General features: G+C 48.7%; 7 protein-coding genes across 7 annotated transcripts; 6 read left to right on the top strand and 1 right to left on the bottom strand.

Annotated features, from left to right (window-relative positions):
- The first annotated feature begins 1,029 nt into the window (after positions 1-1,029).
- Positions 1,030-3,586, top strand: B0J16DRAFT_175341 (uncharacterized protein). The gene has a single exon (XM_046122489.1). The coding sequence runs from the start codon at positions 1,379-1,381 to the stop codon at positions 3,191-3,193; it is 1,815 nt and encodes a 604-aa protein (XP_045980263.1). The 5' UTR covers positions 1,030-1,378; the 3' UTR covers positions 3,194-3,586.
- A 2,241-nt stretch (positions 3,587-5,827) lies between these two features.
- On the top strand, positions 5,828-6,620 carry B0J16DRAFT_175203 (uncharacterized protein). Its single transcript, XM_046122488.1, has 2 exons — positions 5,828-6,152; positions 6,208-6,620. The coding sequence occupies exons 1-2, from the start codon at positions 6,044-6,046 to the stop codon at positions 6,552-6,554; spliced, it is 456 nt and encodes a 151-aa protein (XP_045980262.1). The 5' UTR covers positions 5,828-6,043; the 3' UTR covers positions 6,555-6,620.
- On the bottom strand, positions 6,552-7,919 carry B0J16DRAFT_403010 (uncharacterized protein; the record flags this gene model as incomplete). The annotated part of the gene is made up of 4 exons (XM_046132692.1): positions 6,552-7,044; positions 7,172-7,502; positions 7,560-7,700; positions 7,737-7,919. 4 exons carry the CDS (start codon positions 7,917-7,919, stop codon positions 6,995-6,997), a joined length of 705 nt encoding a protein of 234 aa, XP_045980261.1. The 3' UTR covers positions 6,552-6,994.
- A 2,038-nt stretch (positions 7,920-9,957) lies between these two features.
- Positions 9,958-13,478, top strand: B0J16DRAFT_374691 (telomere repeat binding factor-domain-containing protein). The gene is made up of 5 exons (XM_046130620.1): positions 9,958-10,148; positions 10,237-10,649; positions 10,700-11,249; positions 11,303-11,827; positions 11,880-13,478. The coding sequence occupies exons 1-5, from the start codon at positions 10,097-10,099 to the stop codon at positions 13,085-13,087; spliced, it is 2,748 nt and encodes a 915-aa protein (XP_045980260.1). The 5' UTR covers positions 9,958-10,096; the 3' UTR covers positions 13,088-13,478.
- Positions 13,479-13,945: 467 nt separating this feature from the next.
- Positions 13,946-14,695, top strand: B0J16DRAFT_323160 (uncharacterized protein; the record flags this gene model as incomplete). The annotated part of the gene is made up of 3 exons (XM_046125760.1): positions 13,946-14,119; positions 14,172-14,264; positions 14,315-14,695. The coding sequence occupies 3 exons, from the start codon at positions 13,946-13,948 to the stop codon at positions 14,693-14,695; spliced, it is 648 nt and encodes a 215-aa protein (XP_045980259.1).
- Positions 14,696-14,809: 114 nt separating this feature from the next.
- On the top strand, positions 14,810-15,445 carry B0J16DRAFT_387513 (uncharacterized protein; the record flags this gene model as incomplete). Its single annotated transcript, XM_046131683.1, has 2 exons — positions 14,810-14,929; positions 14,993-15,445. 2 exons carry the CDS (start codon positions 14,810-14,812, stop codon positions 15,443-15,445), a joined length of 573 nt encoding a protein of 190 aa, XP_045980258.1.
- Positions 15,446-17,107: 1,662 nt separating this feature from the next.
- On the top strand, positions 17,108-17,791 carry B0J16DRAFT_323158 (uncharacterized protein; the record flags this gene model as incomplete). The annotated part of the gene is made up of 1 exon (XM_046125759.1): positions 17,108-17,791. The coding sequence occupies one exon, from the start codon at positions 17,108-17,110 to the stop codon at positions 17,789-17,791; it is 684 nt and encodes a 227-aa protein (XP_045980257.1).
- Positions 17,792-21,129: the final 3,338 nt, after the last annotated feature.

The following is a 21,129-nucleotide window of genomic DNA, read 5'->3' as shown; positions in this document are numbered from 1 at the left end:
GTCGTCCAGGAGGCTGGTAGTTGGTTGGGAAGGTGCTGTGCGATGGGGAAGGTGGGGTTCTGGACCCCTTGCTTGGCGGGGGAAACAGCGACCCGACGGACCTCAAAACGTCATGTCACTCGCCGTTTGTCGAGGTTCCTACGCCCGCTGAGCTGCAATGAGTGACTGAATTAATGTAATGAATCCGCCAACAGCCAACATCCACATCCTAATCCATTGACCGAAGACACGCTTTTAAGCGAACCTGAGTACTTGATCACCAAAAAGTGAGCTTACAGTGTCAACAATTCAACCGGTAGCATATTCTGAGACTGTTGCTAACTTGTTGCAACAGAAGAATTCAAAACCATTGGATCAATGCAACATGAGCACGCGACAATTAAACATAAGCGACCCTGTTCTTCCACTGCACGATTAATTATAAATCGAGGCCGGCATCGGTACCGACGACCCGTTGCAATCCATTCATACGCCCGCTGATGCCGTTACGCCCGCTATTGTGCCGACTGTAATACCAACGGATCAGAGTCTAGAGTGTTTACGAACTGCTTGATAATTCATCATCGATCGAACCAACTCGAACCAACTCGAACCACGCACAGAGAAAGACATGCACGACACAGCCATGAACAGTCTCGTTCCTGCGACGCTCAAAACCAGGTCCATTGCTTCAATAATCATCTTAAACTCGGTCCTGGCCAGAGAGTTACCTAGCGGCAGGCCTTATCTGCGCCCGTCCTTTTAAGACCCCTCCCCACCAATCACGCTGCCATCACATCCTGCACCAGCCCGCAGCCACGAGCCGACAATCCCACATTGCTACATAGATAAGCGTTCTTGGGTTTCCCACGCCCTTTTTACTGCTACTCTACTTCGTTCACTGCATTGAAACGGCATTTCATTGCAACTCTACCTCTACTTTCATCCTCAGCCCTGCTTCCTTTACCTCCTTCAATCCTGTCAGTTTTGTTCTGGACCTAGCCTAGCCATGCCATGCCACGAATCATGAAGCGAGCCCTGATCCTTGAACATCCATCATCTTTCCCACATACGCTACATTGAACTCAACTCAATTATATGAAACTACTCATGTTCCCTGTTCCCGAGCTGTCAACTGCCTCGCTAAACCTTCTGACTTGTTCCGTGGACATTGCAACCTAAGACTAGAAAGTCACATCAACCTCAGCTCAGTTGTACTTGAGTGTTGGTTACTGAGACATCCGCCCCGTCTTGTCTTAGAGTAGCTTCGATCTCAACCACATATAATCCTGCGCCCAAGCTTTGTTTTCACCACTACAGATGCAGGCCTAAACTGCGAACATCGCACCGAAAGGGGCTTCTTCTCTTTACCTCTCGAATCGAGTGAACCGAATCGACAATGGGACAGTGGTGGGTTGATTCCCGCATCGAAGCCACCGTTACTCGGTCGTATGTCGTTAGCCAACTCCTCCCCGATGAGGTTGAGCGCTTGGATCGTCCCGTTGCCTTTGGTGGTGAGGATCTAACAGAGCGCACGTACTGGGAGAGCATTCGAAACGATGCGCCTCGCCTGTTCCTCATCCTTGTCGACCTTGGTGTACCAGATCAGATCTTTGGCGTTGTCGACGATGGTTGGGATGATGCCGAGCTTCCAATTGCCCTCGAAGATGTGGACCGACTCTTACTAACCGCCACCCGCGACGAGAGAGTCGAGAGGAAGTTCTATCAGCGCCAATTTCACTTCCTCTTGAAGCCCCTACAGCGTGGAAATCACGTAGCTTATAAAGACAATGAGGTGGTGCCGTTAGACATTGTCGAAAAGCCTTCGCTACCGACACACAAATCAAATGGGCACGACAAGGTCAAACTCCCTAATGTTCCAGGCGAAGTCTTTTCTCGACGGCGATATGTTCTTGGTAACGGGCCAGGGGCTATACCCACGCAAGACTTCCTTGATGCGGTTCAGGGGATCAAGGTTCTGCAAAACGAACATATGATTTCGTACTGGGCATCATATACGCAACACGGATATGGATACGTTCTCTTTACGCCAGCAAGCGACTTTACCCTCAAGTCGTTCTTGGCGACAACGCCTTCACAGTTCAAGAATCTTGCGAAAGCTCGCCGAAGAGAGCTCGTCATGAATTGGATACTTTGCCTCGTCGATACGCTCTGTGACTTCCATAGCAAGAACCAGTCACACGGATACATCAAACCTTCGACCATCTTCTTCACCAACCAAAATCACGTATTTTTCTCCGATTCGACTCGACTTACACCTGATAATGTGATACTTCACACTGACAAATCATCATTCGATCGCGAACGGTATGATTATGCGGCCCCGGAGCTGTGGTCTCGACCGACCGGGGCAACAAGTCCGTCAAACCGTTTCCCGTCTGCGGATGAGAGTCATTTTGGCATGATGCCGGCCTATGATCCGAACGGCTCGCCAAATGCCATGTTCATCGCCCCGAGTCCGCAACTCAGCGGCCAACAAGCCGACATCTTCTCGATAGGCTGCATCATATTGGAGCTGTTGTCATATTTAGTTAAGCGATCATCAAGCAAGTTTGCGAGTTTTCGATCAGCGAAACACAAGACGGCCGGCCGAGGTGGTGCAGTACTGGACACGTCCTTTCACAAGAACCTTGGGCAAGTTGAGCTGTGGATGTCAGGTCTTGCGAAAGACGCGACTCGAAAGTCAACATCAAATAAGGACGGCGCGAATATGCTGAAGGGTGTTCACCCTCTGCTGCATGTCGTTACGGGCATGCTGGCAATGAACCCATACGATCGGCCACCTGCTATCGAAGTACAACAGCGTGTTTACCAGATCTTGACTGAAGTTTGCGACATTTCGGAGCCACACTGCGTACACCAGTATTCGCAGGATCTCGAAGCCTCGTTTGGCGGACTGCAAATTCATCCTATTGGCGATGGCATAGTAGGAAGTCTGCCGAGCGGGTCCAATACTACGTACGGAACACCACGGACATACCAACACAGCCGAAACGGTAGCAGCGGAGGATATTCACAAGTGAGTCGCACGACAAGTAGCAGCGAAGCCGACGTGGACGCAATACACCAAGTAGGATCAGTTGGGCTGCACCAAGTACGAACGCAAAGCTCATGGCCGCGCAATGTGGCATATTCGCAATACCCAAGAGTGTCGCAATACTCGGCAGGTCAATGGGATACTCACACTGCATAACGGAGGCTGCTTCTTTTCCGAACGGCAATTATGATAAGCGAGTGGGGCTGCATTTTCTTTTATTAGGATCGGACGTGAAACGGGGTGGCTTATTCGGACTTTCTGTTGATGGTCACATACTGCATTTACGCATAAGCAGTAAGCATGTTGCCGTTTATCTTTTTGAGGCAGGGGCACTTATTTGACAGGTAAACACGCGTGGCTGCGGCCAACATTCTTATACGAATAGTTTCATTTGCCGGAGCAGGGGCAGGATATTAAAAGCAATTGTGGGTTAAAACAAGCTTCGGATAGCTTTTGCTTCTGCGGCTGCCGGCAGAAGATATGGATTTATGTACGATTTACGATTGAATGAAACCTCAATTTTGATTTCAATTCCGATTACAATATTACTGGAATGCAAAAGTGCAGGGTCCCCTCAAGTAAATGCTCCTGTCTACCTCGCGTAGGACGTAGGTTGGAAGAGTGTTTGAGACATTAGCGAGCGGGAAGATATGAAACATGGGAAGAACAATTCGAGACCTTGATGAGGCTGCAATGATTTGACTAATAGGAAATAACAGCTAATTAGCAACGCGACGTTGTTGGGGATCGCATCCCCCTATATAGGATCGCGCATAATACTCTGATAATTACGATACTACCCATACGTTGAATACATTGGCTAGGTCGTATACTGCGAGGCAAATTGGTTTCGGGCCCTACCGAGTTAAGGGATCATGCAAGGCCGTTTCATAACATGGATAAGACCCTGAGGAGTCGGAGAAAGAAAAGCAACTGGCGTTGATGGACGCCAAGACAGATGATGCAAGTTGCGCACTGCACTTTCTAGCAGATTACCAGATCCAGGTGAAGATCAACAACTCACGACTCCACGTTTTTCTTCCTTGTTGTTCCTCTGGTTTTTTCCCCCCGATGTATCGGTGGACTGAAGCAGCGCAGAAAAGATCCCTGAATATCCTCGACGAATCGGCGCAATAGTGGAACCAGTGTTGGTCTCAGCGAAGTTTTTCGACGAAGCGTACGTCATGGGTACCCAGGGAATGTGGGGGAGAGACCGCGGTCCAGATGGAAGAGGAGAAGGAGAAAAAAAGTGCCTGCTACAGTTGAGGAGAAGAGGAAGAAATCTTGGACAGAGGGACAAGACAATGAGCGGTTATCGCGGAGATGGGAATCCACTGGGGGAACCAAGAAGACGATGAGGGGTTTTGTTTTCTTGTTGGCTCCATCTTTTGGTTTCTTGATATTGGATAACCTAACGGCTTTTACTGGACAGCCCTGACAGCCGGGACAATTTAGATGTCGGTCCGTAGAACTGGTGGTTCAGGGGCATTGTGGCAAGATCGAAGCTGTGCTGTAGATCTGGCTGACTGTCTTAGCTTGAGTCAACAGAAGTCAACAGTCTCGAGGCTTAGAACTAGAAGCTGCCTTCTAGGCTACCGTGGCTTGGATTTCGCGATAAAGACCAAGATGAAGACGTAAGACAGATGGAGAAATGCCCGAACATTGAATGTGTCGTCAATACGTATGCAATGCAACTCAGTGTTACATTGGAATAATCCCGACCATGCTTTGAGCCCCTGTACTTACATATGTAAGCCTTTTTCAGTCATACCCCATGCAAGGCTACCCGCAGAAACACAACAAGATGCAGAATCTCAAGGCAAGAAGATATGGAGAAAGAGGGGAAAAGGAAAGGAAAGGAAAGGAACTACCTAAGTAGACTAAGAAAGCTCTTCTCTTCTGCTAAACCACTCGGAAAGACCTAGTCTAATCAGGGGGTGGCAAGATGGAAAAGTTTCTCCCTCTGACCAACTAAAGCAGTATTTGGGGGGCAATGGCCAATCGGTTGGAGCTGATTTATCGGGAGCTGGGCTGGAGGCAGAAGTGAAAGAGGAACTTGCCTTGTGCAGCAAGAGCAAGAGCCTGGGTAGCTTCTCCACTTGAGCTAAAGCTGCTGCAATGCAGCGGATGCAGCACACTTTAGTGGATGCAGATTGCAGTACGTATCGCTATTCCTCCCCCGAATCAAGGAATTGGCTCCATCGAGGGAAGAAAAAAATGGTACCAGGGATCGACCCGCAGGGGGGGTTCGATAATGAGCTTAAGGGAAGGAAAGGGTCAGAGCAAGACATGGAAGACACCCGACAGAGCAGAGACATGGTCAAGGTTATTAGGGAGAAGCAATAAAGCTTTGAGCTTTGTCTTCTAATAAACAAGCTAACGACCCCCCCGTCAATCGAAATACATCTTCATCTCATTGATTTGATCTGATCTTCCCTTTTTCTCATCAACATCAACATCAATCAACCTGCTTCTAGTTCTTCTCTTATCAGCTTCAAAGAAAGTAACTAGAACCCCCACGATTGGGTTCACACAGACACACACGCATTCAGCTTTAGCACACCACAAACGCATACACTGACGCGTGGCCGACCGGGCCGCTACTGCAAACTTACACACCAATCCAATCGTCGACCTTTTACGGCTTTTGCCCTTTTCTCTCTCGCTCTTCAGAGGGGGCGGGTAAACGAAACGAGGCTGCCTCTTGACTTGGGTCTCCCCGAGCCTAAAAGACGACAAGAACAAAAACAACAGGAGTCGCTTAAGCTTAACTACAACTCTACAACCCTCTTTTTTCTCTCATCCAAATATAATCCAGTCGCTACTTTCGAATCAGCTTTGGGAGGAATAAAAAAGAAGGTTAATTACTTTGTCGATCGATCGTTTGCGACAAGGCTTTTGAACTGGAAAGCGAAGAACTCTCCTATTGGACCTACTTTATACAACGAACGCCGCCGGTCACTTTTCTAGAAAGGAAATAAGCGATTGAGTTTACTCTCCATCACAATGCGCTCCCCACTACTCTTCTTGCTCTGCGCATTCATGTCTTTGGCATTCGCTGCTGAAGTACATATGTCGGGAAACAGAGCGCCTACCTCTCAATTCGCAACACATGGTAAGTCCTTCACTTAACCCACTTCTACAGTCGTTCAAATACTTACATTTTCTAGGTGTCGCATCTCAATTACCTTGTCGCGACCAGGCCATTTACGTTCAAGATCGCGTTCGCTCACGACAAGCCGCCCTATCACAAATGCTCGGCCACAGCGCAAAGGTCTCTCTCGTCGAAACCGCTTCCGTAAATGTCAAGGCGTTCGCGCATGGCGGAATGAGTTTCCTTTTCGGCTTGGCTTCTTCTTCAAACGACGTTCTCGACTACATCAACAACGGCACCACATCTGTGTTCTCGCGGAGCGTTGCTAGCGAAGAAGGCAGCGCGGCTTCAGGGCGCAAGCACGTTGCTTACACCAGCATCGCGCTCGTCCTCGTCATGCTATTCTTCGCTGTGTGGATGTAGAAAAAAAAAACGAATTGAGGCTAGGAACTCTTCGGTGAAACGGCTCTACGATACGATCTTTACTACTCTTTCTCGCGCGCAACATTTTATGATACCCCTACCGGATTTGGCGTTTTATCTGGGTCGGACTTTTATTTGCTTTTTTTTCCCGCATCGGTACATACATCTTCTTCTTTCCAGGATGCTGGTTCATGGTTTTTGGAGAAAACCGTTACTTGGTGGGGGAGAGGATCTCGCAGCAGCGCTGCATCGGCATTGGACAGCAATTGACCGGATGAACGATTACGGTTTGATAAATAATGATGGCTACGTAATGACGTGCTGGGAATATGGGATGGGATGGGACAAACGGTGCATTGCATCAATCAATGGTTGATATGTTCAAGGAATATACATACTGATAGACATGGATAAGGTACAAATCAAGTAAGGAGTCGCACTCAGTTCTTGGCTTTCTTGGACAATAGAGTTCCAAGGCTGAGGTCAATTCCTATTGCAGACAGCATCGATAAATTCAATCTGAAATGATACGATCCATCCAATTCAGCTCATGATAACAACAACTGCAGGCATGATAAACAAGCCCTGTCTAAGGTATGCATGACACGCACACACACTTGCACTTGTACTTGACTTGACCACCCCAACTTCTCCAAACTTGATCCCTGTTTGGACCGCCTCGGGCTTATCTCCATGAAACAACCCATCGATCGTCGCTCTTGGCATAGAGTGCTTGCGCAATGATGTCTGCAAACTGAGACAGCCTTCTCGCGCACAAATCGTGCCATCCGGACAACAGCCTCCACCGACGTCGTGACCGTACTGCGTGCTGTTCACCGCTGCGGGGTGCTTCTCGGCGACGATGCATTCGTCACTCTGAGCACAGCCCGACGACGAGAAACGCGTCTGGTTCTGCTGGCAGGCTTTTAGCGGCCGACGAGTATCGTTCTAAGCTAGTCAGCTCTAGCCTCGAAGCTTGCGTTTGAGGATGAGGATGAAACTTACCGGCTGACAAAAAGCTTGGCAATCTTGAATCTTAGCATGAAAGGGCGGGTGGTAAAGTTCTTCTTTGTCGTCAGTCGTCTCTACCAAAACCTGCTGGTGCGAAGACGCAAGGTTCGGTAGGGCGTTTTCGGACGAGTGCTCCTAATGTCCGTTTGTAGTCTCGAAAACGACTATTACCGCGACTATGGTGACGACGATGAAGACGATGGAGAGGGCACCCATGAAGGCATATCGGATCCTGTGGTTGATGCGGTGTTCCGATGTGCCCCAGGGAGTTCGGGTGTGTGTTTGGCATTGATCTCTGTCGATCATTAGGAGCGTTGGATAGAGAGACTCAGGGAGACGGTTTGTAGGGTGCATCGGGTAGGATATTGATTAGAATAGACGACAAGGGAAGATATGACGGTGGTGGAGTTGTATAAGTGAATCATCGGCTTCCTCTTATCTAGACATCGGCGCAGAAGACTCCTTCCTTAAACATGCGAAAAGTCTCGCGAGCACTTTTGTAACTTATACCTTAGCCTAGTGAAATTTGGTTAATAAACAATAAGCGCTGAGGTTTAAAATAAATTATCATACCCTTCAAAGAGGAAACACTTGTGTAAGAGGTCGCTTGAGATTGACGCCTCAAGAGTTGTGGTGGTTCACTGACTGGTATAAGCCAGCAACGCCTTGCTATACTATCATATCAGTCAAACGCATGCGAAATATATGAGATCAAAGCTATCTAGTATAGGTAGCTTTATCAATATCTAACTTGGTCTGTCTATATGCGGTTGTAGGATCGATATCGGCCAAAGGTTACCAACTATATCCTCTTGAGCGATGACTCAGTCTATGATTGACACCGTCGCAACTTTCGACCAATAGTTTGTCATATGACTTCTGAACGTTGCATCCCGGGTTGCGGAACAAGCTAGAAGCCGCCATAGGATTAAATTTAGAGACAGGTTCAGGTTGCTCAGGATGGTCACAGGAGGGATGTTGATTGCATGGACTCCTACACAAGTATCTTATCTCGTTACCTTATATATCTTAAATTCCGGGTAATGGGGGCTTATAGCTCTGAGCTCGAAGAGTAGTAGCTCAGCCTTTGAATGGTATATCTAAAGAAGTTGACTTTTCCCACGAGCAAGTGGCCCCTCTTTGCTGCGCTCACTCGTTGGCGCCTTGTCATGCCTGCAGGACTATATGACTGCCTTTCTTTTGTTATGTCTGTGTCAGGATCGAGGAAACCATGTAGTTATCATGCACGGAGATACTAAACGCTTTCGCGAAGGTGCTTGAATAAAACTCCCAGCAATGCGAAATGCAAGTAGTTTCCTAGCCGAGATGAGTCAAGACATAGATACTTTTCTTCACGGTCACCTAGGTAGTTTCCGGGCCGAATAGACTAGGTAGAGTGACGGAGGGTGCCAAATAGATATTTCATGAATATTAAGCATCTCATCTGCCCAGAGCTTAAGCTGTTGTTGTGGAGGCTGGGTGAGAGGCTTGTTGTGGAACTTCTGGTTTCCCCATTAACTCAACTATAACTACAAAGAGAGGAAAACTATTATCGCGAGTCACGAGGCTTAAGAGAAGAGAGTTTCTTTTTATTTCAAAACCTTGAGTGAACTCTTTATAGAACTCTTCATACTTCTAGGACTGGGAATGGGGAGAGCATCCTTCCTCTTGGGCGAAGACAACAGCTTATTCTCTTATCTGGTACAGGGCCCTTTCGGCAGAAGAAACAAGGCAACCTAAGCTCATGTAGAATCTGGTATAAAAGGATCATGCGTTTTTAATTCTTATGCTCAATAGGTAGTTTTATTTTCCCATTGTCAACGTCCATGTAGGTAGAAAAAGATGGGTATCATGGAAGATCTAGCAGGCGATATGCTTGCGGTTGTTTAATGGATCTAGAGTATTCGCCAATCATGGCTCAGCATGTAAATGCCAAGTTTTTCTTCGCTGAGAAAAAAGCAGCTGTGATTCGTTGGCAAAATTTGACAAAGCTTTTTTTCTTCCTCGAAGATACTAACTTCTCCACTCCTCTTTCTTCACCAATCAAAACATCAATTCGCATCCATCTGGCAGTCACCCAGCCATTGCATCAAGTCGGTCCAGATAATCACCGGTCCCCGCGATAAAGATAACGCCTTGAATTGAGGAAAGTACTATCCGGTCTTCAAGGGACCTGCCTCAGAACCAAAAAATATCGAAAAGTCCAAGGAAAGTAGACGAATAAGCTCGCAGTTGCTTCGCGAAACGGAAAATAAGCATCAAACCTCACACTGCCACATAAATTCGCTCTTTCGAACCTTGTTCTGTTTTGAAGAGACTTGGACTATTTCTTCTGACCCACTTTTCTTCTGTGTATCGATAGAAGAGGGCCATTTCTGAGGGCAAAATCTTTCCAAGATACAACCATCACCCGCCGCCTCACGACCACGCCGCCGCGCCGAACAGCACCACGCCACGAGCTGACGTGCTAGAGATACTGTTGAACTGCCTACAGGCTTTGCTCCCATTGCTTATGCTTTAATAAAGCCGTCATGATGGCTGAGCCTGCCCAGCCTGAGCTCAGCGCGGCTATGTCCCCGACGGGTGCGTAGAAAGCTCCCCGCCAAACCTTGGACGGGCCAATCTTTGCTTTGCCAAACCAAACATGTAATGCTGACTGCCGTGACCGTAGGGATCAAGCAAGAGCCCAGTCATGAGGCTGATATCCTCGAGGGTCTTGATCTTGACCTTGAATCCATCATGCAAGCCGCGACCAAGCGACCGTTTGAGGTCGAGGACCAATCTAACGAAGACGACCCGAACAAACGAGTAAAGACTGAAACCGAACCTGTCCAACAAAACACGCTCGAACTCGACCAAGGTGCCGAAGAGTCGTTAGAAGATGGCCTTGCAATGCTCGTGCAGAATGCGCTCAACAATGCCAACGACTTTATGTTTGACCCAGCCACCGATCAAATGGACATTGATGGTATAACCGATCATCCACTTCCACCGCCTCCTCCGCCATCTTCACCTTCGGTCACGTTCTTTTCCGACCCTCAAAAGTACTTGCGCAAAGTCAGCCGACATGCGCTGGGTAATATGGTAGGTGGCGCGACTGTAGAGACGCTGCAGCGCTTACATAGCTGGGATAGGCACTTTCCGTTCTCTTGTTATTCTCGCAATCCTTCGACGACTCGATCAAGCCAATTCAAGATGCCGATTCGCAACACGCCAAATCTTTCCGAGATCTTCAGTCATCTTTCGCGCAAATTAAGCAGATCTACTCTTCGGACCCCATTCTATCTGCAGACGAACCAGACCTTCAAGACCACGAATCCCGTACCATTCTCGATCTAGCGAACCTTGCTCAATTCTGCATTTGGCTATTGCAAACCACGCCGTCATATACCGAAGCTCATCAGCACTTTCACGCGATCTTCCGAGGCCAGGTATCTGATCTTGGATCTGACGCGCTCGATCTGTACCTCTCGCTCAAGACACAAGTCGCCATCGATGCGCTTGTTTCGAAAACAGCAGAGCAGTCGAACGAGCAAGTTTTGGAGGAGGCTTTGATCAATGGAATGGAAGACAAGCTTCGCGGCCTTCACAATGGGTTCGAACTTACACCTGCCGACTCCGAATTTATCACTTCAGTTCGGTCGAGAAAATCATCGCTTGAAGGAGAAACGTCGACTGAGTCAGGTGGGTATTATTTTTTTCTAGAAAGAGACTGTTCTCCTACTGACAAGTTACAGCGGTCCTGCGAGAAAAATACAAGGTCGATGATCTACTGCGACAGGTTTCGACATGTGTCAAGACTCGACTTGCATTGATGTCTGATCTCGGCTCAAGACTAGGCCATCCTATGCGATCGAGTGAGGAAACTGCAGTTGACCTCTTGGGTGACGCCGCTTGTGATGCAACCCTTGACATGGAAGATCTTTCTTCGTTCTTTGAAAAGACAACTTCAGGCCTTGTCCAAGACGCCCTGGCTGGCTTGACTGAAGATACCGCAACCACCACAAACCCCAACCCCGAGCCAAACCCTGAGCCAACGCCTGTTGTTACTGAAACTATTGAACCGACCCCAACAGCTGAGCCTACCAAGAGCCCTGAGAAAGAGGCCTCTTCTACGCCTCAGACGAATGGCAAGCCGGACATGATAACAGACTACAAAGAACTGGAGGCACTGGTAGCTGAGAGCACATCCAACTATGTGAAGACCACATTGCATGGGCTGTCGCCTGTTCCGTACCAACCTACAGTTCCCACAAGTACAAGTAAGCTTTTCGGCTAGAAGTTCTTAAAAACCAGAAACTCACCAAAACACAGCGCAATCGTATTTGAACCAACTCCAACAGCAACAGGCACACAACCCGTATTACACGTCATATACTCAGAGCGTACCCGAACCACTACCACCGCCGCCTGAACCGGGGCATAATCTGCCACCAAATCAGACCTGTTCCAGTGCGACACTGTATGACAAAGCTCGTCAAGCTGCTCTTTCTAAAAATTCGTCCCACACGCGGAGAGAAGGTCTCCATTCAACACGCCGACCTTGGACTCAAGATGAAGAGAAGGCACTCATGGCAGGCTTGGACATGGTCAAGGGACCCCATTGGAGTCAAATACTGACCTTGTTTGGCCAAAGTGGCACAATATCAGATATACTCAAGGATCGAACGCAAGTGCAGCTGAAAGACAAGGCCCGAAACCTGAAATTGTTCTTTCTTAAGACAAATTCGGAGATGCCATACTATCTCCAAGCAGTTACGGGTGAGCTCAAAACGCGAGCCCCTACACAGGCGGCTAGGAAAGAGGCCGAGGAGCGCGCGAGATTGAGCTCGGAAGAGCAGCGTGCAACGCTCAACGGGATCATGACTCTGGCTGGAGGTTTGCAGAACCCAGCACAGGGACAAGGAAGAGCTGCGGGAACCCCGGTCTCAGCTGTTGGCTCGGGAGTCATGACGCCTGCTCAAGCAGCGAGCGCTGCCCAGGCTGCGTCTTCGCAGCAAGGACAGGCGCATAATCAAGCAACTGCTCACTCGTATAACCCAGCTACCTCATCGGGATATCCACCATCGACGCTGCCGCAATCCAGGCCAAGCGTCATGTCCCCGCCTCAGCAGTCGCCTCACCAAGCAGCTCGTCCACAGTCTTCTCAAATGTCCATGTCTCCTCAAACACCACGGTCGCAGCTGCCCCAGCAACCCCATAGCGCCATGCACTCTCCCGTACACGCTCAGTCGGCTGCCCAAATGCGTTCCCATACATCGACGCCTGTCGGGCAGCTACATCACTCTCCACCGCAACAACACACACCAACTCCTCAACCCGCCGCTCAACACCATACTCAGCCTCACTACGCGCCCGCCCCCAACACTCAGCTCACTTACCCGTCGCCTACGCCTCCAAACGCCACACCGGACATGCATGGGCATGCTCACGTTCCAGTACCGGACGCGCAGATGGACCAACATATGCACGACAATGCCGAGGAGGCGGCTTTGTTGCAAGGCCTTCAGGCTGCGTTGTAATCGTGTTACGCAGAATGTTTGAAAGTCTGTCATGGGTGCTGCACCTATTTTGCAGGCAGTCTGGTCGAGCGATGTCTCTCTTCCTTCTCTTCCTGTTGTTCTTTTCTTTTCAAGCTTTGTTATGTCGAATTCGCGATGAATCAGTTTGCCCTATAGCGAGCCAGGGCAACTCATCAGGGTGCATCAAGGCGCAGTTGGCTATGTCATTTCTGCGCAAAAAAAAAGTTTTGTTCTTCTATAGATCCGAAACGCCTCGAAGGCTGATTTTAAAAGAGAGATGAGGGGGGTTGACAGAGAAAAACAAAGGGTGGATGGAGCTGTAAGTCTGGCTTGGAATGATACCACGAATCAGGAGCATGTTATGATGGGCATGGAAAGGAAATAGCTGGTGATAGATAATAAATCTTATGAACCTGCGACAATTGCATTTGTTGTCCTGTGATACTTGACTGCTTAGATCTTCTCCAATGGAGCCCAAACGGACAGGAAGTCCAGGTTACGATACTGGAACTATGTTCAATTGCTTATTTACGATCTCTCGTAGCTAGAGTACAGGTTCGTTCTCCTAGTGGCTCGTTACTCCATGCATCTCGCCGTTGTCCTGTAGCGAACGGTGTCACAATTTCAACCCAGATAACCCGTGATTTCGAGGTTGCACCTGTGAGACGTATCGTCAATGTTTCAACAACAGAGCCGCATGTACACTGAGATATAAACCGCTGCAATGATTGATCTTTAACATCTATCTTATAAGTTACTTGTCAATTGCACTAGCAAATGCTGTTCTTACTGAGCTTTCGACATAAAGTGAACCTTCAATAAACATGTATTACCCTCAATATCAACGACGACACGGCCATGAAACAACTTGCGCAGCAACGGGGACTATATGCCGTAACCCAACGACCATTCTCAAAATTGAAGACCAGGCAATTCCGTCCCTATACTGTCAGTTCCACGCATGCAGACAAATCGATGCAGACCGAGCATGCACAGTTGCAAAGCTTCCAAGAGCTGTGGTCTGCAGTCGACGTGGGTTAAGCACTACACCTTTGACCACGGGAAGTGACTAATGCTTGATAAGATGTTCGATGCCAGGCTGTGGACAATGGGATGCAATGTACCTTGGATGTTAGGGATGGTAATAGCACAGTGTACAGATACTGTTCACAGCTCCGTAAGTGATTCCGCAGGCACCATCAGCGCAGAGACTAACAATGTTCCTAGACCTTTGCAGATTTCCAGAATGCCAGAATCAGAGGTCCCAATGGAACGAGCAATACATTATGTTTTGTAACAATCACCGGTGCGAACACGACAACTGTCGTAACCCAAAGGATGTCGGAGTCTTTTGTCGGTCTCACACTTGCGACCACCAATACTGTATGGCCTTCGCTCCAGGCATTGACATGGAGGACCCCCGACGGTTCTGCGAGCGTCATCGTCAATGCCAAAGGCCTCAATGTCCACGCCTTTGCCACACCCGCGATGATGGGCAACCTTCGCCGTTCTGTGGCGCACATCACTGTCAAGAGCCTGATTGCGAAGATGGCCGTGACGGGGGACTGTTCTGCCCTGTACACACTTGTGCTAAACCAGGTTGCCTAAAGGGCAGGGAGACTCCCAAAACAGAATACTGCAAGAAACACAGATGCAAGACAAAACACTGCCGCTTAAGGAGGCTAGAAAGTGAGTATTGTCCTTATCATGAGTGTGTGTATGATGGCTGTGGAGCGGAAGTGGTGGAGGGTCGGTTTTGCGAGGGTCACCGACGGCGTATGGGGGCCAACTTTGGGAGAAGGCTATCGTCAAAAGGAGTGGGATATACCTTGTATGAGAATGGTGAGTTCTCAGAACCCGTTCTAAGCCAGCTTGGACTGTTGGTTCAATGCTAACAGGTGGTAGATCTCCCCGATGCATGTCCGGGCATTGGTGACAGAAGAGGATGTGGCCGAAGAGTCGAACAAGGCAGCCATTTCTGTCAACACCATCTTTGTCAAATCCACAGTTGCCAGGCTCCAAGGACTAGATCATCCGACTTCTGCATTGATCACGGGTGCCTTGCAACTGGATGCCACCAACCCAGGCAGACACAGCTCCATGGGATGCTTCGAGGTCTTGCTGAAGGCTTATTCTGTGAGGAGCATGCTTGTCGACATGTTGGATGTCACAACCAGGCTGTTGAAGATTCAGATCAATGTTTACGGCATGGAGGAGGCCGCAGGCCTAGTTTCAGACAAACAGTGGTGGACCGTGAAGATGAGATGCCATCTCGAGCTCGTCGAGCACATGCAAGAAACTCAGATGGTTATCAAGATAATAGTGGAGACGGACGTCGAGATGGTCAAAGACAACTAGGCTGGGCTGAAGCTAGGCATAGAGATCCCTGGGCAGCATGGGGCATGGCGATGTGATGCGAATCCGATAATGAGAAAGTGTAAAGGAGATGACTCAATTCAAACACAAACACTTTCGACCAAGCCACACTTGCGCCATATGGGGGCCGACTACTAACGTATTTGAGAGAACGGGATGGTGTGATTACCAGGCAGATCCGAAGCTATAAACTGAGGTTATTCCCAAAAGACTAGGTAGGTAGGTGGGGGGGACGTCATGTTGAGTGTGGCTTGGAAGGCGGACTTGGGGTCGAGCCGAGAATAAAGATAAAGAGCTTGCATTCGGGTTCTGCAAGGGCAACGGCAAGTGCAAGGGGTCCCGTGGTGACGATTCCTCTTTTTGAAGGTGATGGTGTTGAGGAAGGAGGGAGGGAGGCCGCTTGAGCAAGCCATGATGTACCTGTCATGCGGCTAGTGGGCAGTAAGCTCTATCATTAGCACTGTCTTTCCCCATACGTATACCGCATACTATACAGTGTGAATATTCTGCAAGCACAGCCTCAGGTCGTTTGACATGACCTAACCCACGCGATGTCCCGCTCCTGGCTCATCAGGGACGAACACCTGCCCATGCACGTCACTCAGCTAAACAAGCAAAGTAATGCACGACACATGGCAACTTCCCTCTTTAATAGGTGCCCTTCAATTAGTAAAGTAGCATCCCGTCACAAATCTAGTGGCCGTTCCCGCCAGGGTCTTTTTATCTTTCGCTGATCTTTTCTGAGGCGCTTGAATTGTTTGTTTGTACCTGCAGATAATTTGCTGGCCTATCATTATGAGCTTGATCAACAACAAAGAATTGTACAAAAAGCATCAACCGCGTAACAACCATAGCATCATCTATCTATTCTATTATTATAACTCTGTTATATCTTTTCCCCCCTTTCTTCCATGCATCATCTTTTGCTCTTTTCTTTGTCTGCCTGCTTCTCTAGTAAATGACCACCATCATCAATGAGACACAAACCCATACATCATGGCCACGCGCCACTTCGAGGACTCAACTATACTATGGTTATTTTCAAACCACACTAAACTACACTCCAAAGTACCATATTTCGATTGCTCTCCTTCCCATTCTGTAGTTACCCTGCCACAACCTCTCAACTTCCAACCCAAGTCCTACAACCTAGACATAGACCTAAACCGAGACACTCACTTACACTTCTCCCCATCATCTGCTCCTATAAGCCACGATAGTCATAGCATGATGCTATCCCATTCTATTTCCGACCCCGCGTGCTGTCAAAGTGGAACATTTCGAGTCCCAGCCTTGGAGAGTGCTCATAAAAGAAGACTTGGCTATGCTGCTTGGACATAATTCCCTTGTTCAAACACTTCTGACCTTCTTTGATCACCTGCATTAGCCAAACAGTCTCTTTCAAACAGTCATTCTTTATCCGTGAGACCTATTTTCAAGACAATACTCGAGGTCATTCACTGAAACTCGACGCTGTCTCCAAGTCCCAAGTCCTAGACACTTCCTTTATATCTATCGTCGCCTGCCCTTCTCTCCTGTTTAAACCCGAATCACCTATCCGCTAACACTGCCGCAATTCCCGACCTTGCCGATCATAAGAAGCAACTTATACGAAACTAAACAGGAACTCAAGATCAACTCAACATGTCTCGACGCTGCATCGTTGAGACTAGCCCTGATGGCCGCCCACAGCTCGTAACCATCAAGCGCTCACGATCCTATCATCACACTCACCGACATCAATGCGACTACTATAAAGTCAGTCGTGAGGAATGGAGAACTCTTGTCCGTCAGAACGAACTCCTCGACGAGGCGAATCAGGCCTACGCAACACAAAATGAAACGCTTCGATCCAGACTCCATGCCTCCGAAGCCGAGACTCATCGTCTCTGCCACGTCGTCATACCTTCTCTTAACGACCAAGTCGCCAAGCTTTCACGCGAGATTGAATGCCTTCGTCGCGCCGCAGAAAAGTCTTGCGACCCTCCCGTTCACACGCTTCCCATACCAACTCACCATCATCATGAGCTGGAGCGTCTGCGCAGCAAGGTGTGCAAGCTTGAGAAGGAGAACAAGACTCTCAGAGACGACAACGGTGATCTTCGCTTCAGACTACGTGAGCTGTCTAAGCAAATCGACCAAAGCCTTAGTCGTCGGGTCGCAGACTTGACTAAGCAGATTGAATACTGGACCTGCCAATCTGGGTTCTGGAAAAAGAAGTACGATGAACTACGGGAGCGCCATTTGGGTCTGATCACAATTGTCGAGTCTAAGACGGAGAAGACAGAGTACTACGATGATGTACTAAAGCGACGGCGCGTCTGTTAATTTTCCAGCTTGATCTTTTTGTTAGCGTTTGAGCTTTTGTTGAGCTGGGTAGCGCATGATATTCTGGATAGAACAATGAACAAGGCTTAGGCGAAATTCTTTCTCTGCCTTTGTTGATACAGCCACCATCTGGCATTATTCCTTTACACCAGTCTTTTATTTTAGAATAAATCTCCTATTTGTCTTCAAGGTGAGAAGCATCTGCCTAAAACGTTCTACAACGGGTCACTAACGAATCATAGTTTGTGATACCCTTCAATGCGTCAAGGTCGCAACCCAAGTGCCACCTGAGGTATCGCGATATACTCTATGCTGCTATATTACTGTCTTATGCGAGTCAAGGCGCGACAATATGCTGGGGAGACTTACTAGCACGTATTGGTATTCGATGTGGTCGAGCAGAATGATCCTCCCACTTACCCATGGCCCTCTCGATAGATGTATCAAGAAAATGTTAGAAAACAATAGTCTGGCCTGCAGCTCCGTGCCAATAGCAAAAGTGTATCGACTATCGTGTGACGTATGAGTTCTTATCGCAACCACCAGGAACAAAAGGTCATGTGTAAGTATATGATTGACATCGAAGTGGTATTCAAAGGTAAGATGTCTTGAAATACGATGGCGACCACTTTGAACACCATACAACGCAGCCAGTGCAAACAACCTTTTTTTTTTTTTTAAAAGAAAAATTGAGAATTTACAGCCAACTTGTGATCTCGTTTCGACCTTTGGAACTTGGAGGAACGATATGGATCCTGCTTATCTGAACGCTGGCATGCAAAGTGGCATGATGGCAGTGCACTTGAGCCGCAGTTATCTCATGCTTTGTAATTAGTCCTGTCCAAGTCTGCATATGCATACTGGTGCCTTGCGGTTCCCAGGCGAACCATCACAAAGCCCATAAGTTATTGACATGAGCGGAGTTTACGCGATGCAACGCGATGTCCCGTGGTATCGCGCATCTTTACCCGAAACTCGTGGGGTATAGGTATTCAAGATAACGACGCCGTGAGAAGGAGGGGCAACGAGGCATCCAAGGAGGAGGGACACTGACCGAATGACCAATGGAGGCGGCCTCGAAACTGGAAAAGGGCGCAAGGCCTTGAGTGAAAAGGTCCTATTCTAGGCAGAAGGGGACTTTGGAGCAATAAGGATTGGTCGCCTAGTTTAAGTGGGCAAAGACGACAAGGGTGTAGACCTTGGGGGCCAGCGATGAATGTGTGGAACTGGTGGAGGAGTCATGTTTGAGAACACGAATGCAGATGTGCTTTGATCCGTGAGGGAACCATCAGAGGCATGAGGGTGTGGAAGCAAAGGTAGAATGGCAGACTACCGACCGAGCTAAGGTCAGTGTTTGAGGGACCTTTTAAGGGTGTGGAGTAGACGGGAGGGAGCCGTAGTGGTGGTATCGTGACGGAAGTGGATGAGAATGGATATGGCATAAAAGCTGCCAAGAGGTGAGAGTCTGGAAGCGGGTGACCGTTGCGAAGAGGTTGCAAGGCCCGGGGTCAAGGCTGCCTGGGATATTCAGTATTCTCACATGACCGTGCTAACAAGTATTGTCTTTTTGACTCACATGGAAGGCCTCAGAAAAGTTCAACGCGCTTATTGAAACAGGCTGTGTATGTAAATAGCAGTAGGTTGGTCAATGAAATGGAAGAAATGCCATTTCATCAGTCGAAGGTTGCGTGTCAAAAAGAACTATAATAAGATTTGATGCGTTTTGTCAAAGTATTGCCAGCGGGTAGATCCGCAGTTTAATTGGCACCACTGTTGTACCCGTAGCGAAGAAATAACGTTAACGTTTACTTTCCACGTTGGGAAATACCATAGAATGTTATCGGCCGTGATATTCCCGCGAGTAATTTAGCGACCGTTGGGGCCAACCGTGGAGGGTGGGTGGAGGCGGGAGCGTCCCGTTACCCATGGTGCCGGGATGGTACGTACTGGGTTGGGGTTGGGGCTCAAGACCTCTGGTGTCGGTACACACAAACTCCATTCTGAAATTGATCAATAACGAGTCAAAATCAGGGGGTGGCAGACCGAGACGCACGCAATAAAGTACGAGCTAGGGCTGGAAACGTGGTGACTGGGGCCATCTTGGCACGGAATGCGGGAATGCAAGGAGAACGATGATAATGACGGAGCTCATCTCTTCCTAACCCACAACAACTCAATCAATCAAGCATTGAAATGCCAGCAGAAACCCAGCTAGCCCGAGGCCACCTCATGAGCCGGTAAGGAAGGGGGGCAGTCGATGAGTCTAACGACCCAGCCCCAGTAGAACATCAAACACTCCATTCCGGCCGAGTCAGAATTTTCTAAAATGCCCCGATTTTGTTTGACAAGCGGGAAGGGAAGGAAGCCCAAGCGTTTAGGTTATAAAGCCCCAGAAGCGGGAGGCCCTCCCGGCGGATAACCCCCCGGGTCCGGGTCCAGGCGACCGGCGATGGGCGGGCTCATGGAGTGCTGGGGCATGGATCTTGACTTGAATTTGAGCTTTCTCTCCACAAAGAAACCCATTCCAACCAACTTGGGCGATGTCTTCCACGATTCTGGTCAAGCACGAATAGAATAGTTCAATAGATGGTGTTGCAATGACAATCGTTCACACCACCCACGAGGCGCATGATATCTATAAGATGCAGTAGCATACATCATAGGCGATCAACAGAAGCCATGCTGCTACTCATCTGCTCCCGTATGCAAGATAGACGAGCAGAAAGGTTGAAAAATCAGAGACAGCCAGTCAAAGGGTTTCACACACCAACAACAGAAGTCCTGATTAAGGACAGCACACAGCGGGCGGGTTGAAGGTGCATGCTCACACCTGCGCAGTTGCGCAACTGCGAAATAAAACATTCTAATGTGCCGAATAACTCGCATTGATGACAAGGGTGAAGGCGCAAAAGGAGCCAACGGTACGGCGAAACTCCCATAAACTGAATCCTTCTTCCCGCCAACCCGATGAGTCACTCTCCTAAAGCCTCCGTCCAAAACGGACTCTTCTAGGTGATTTGTGGGCGGCGGCGGCGCTTCAGGGGCGGCGTAAGAATTAACTTGGTCGCTCAGATGGCGGTGTCCGCACCGGTGACAATACTTAGCCACGAGGCGGCATGAAGCGGAGTCAGCCAGCAAACGGTCAACAACGCGCCTTTTTTTTCTGACTCTGAGATGAGCATTGGGGTTGGCGAACAGTTTGCGCAAAAGTCAAGGATATTGAATCACATTTCTCCTTCTTCTTTGAAGGAGGGTAGGTTGCGGGACAAAGTGCAACATGTTCGTGGATATCATGACAATCCACGGATCCAAACTGGCTGTTTGCCGAACCCCTGTCT

Source organism: Fusarium flagelliforme (assembly GCF_020744385.1).
Source record: "Fusarium flagelliforme strain FIESC 12 MPI-CAGE-AA-0113 chromosome Unknown B0J16scaffold_6, whole genome shotgun sequence".
Taxonomy (NCBI): domain Eukaryota; kingdom Fungi; phylum Ascomycota; class Sordariomycetes; order Hypocreales; family Nectriaceae; genus Fusarium; species Fusarium flagelliforme.
This window is presented reverse-complemented; position numbering and strand designations above follow the sequence as displayed.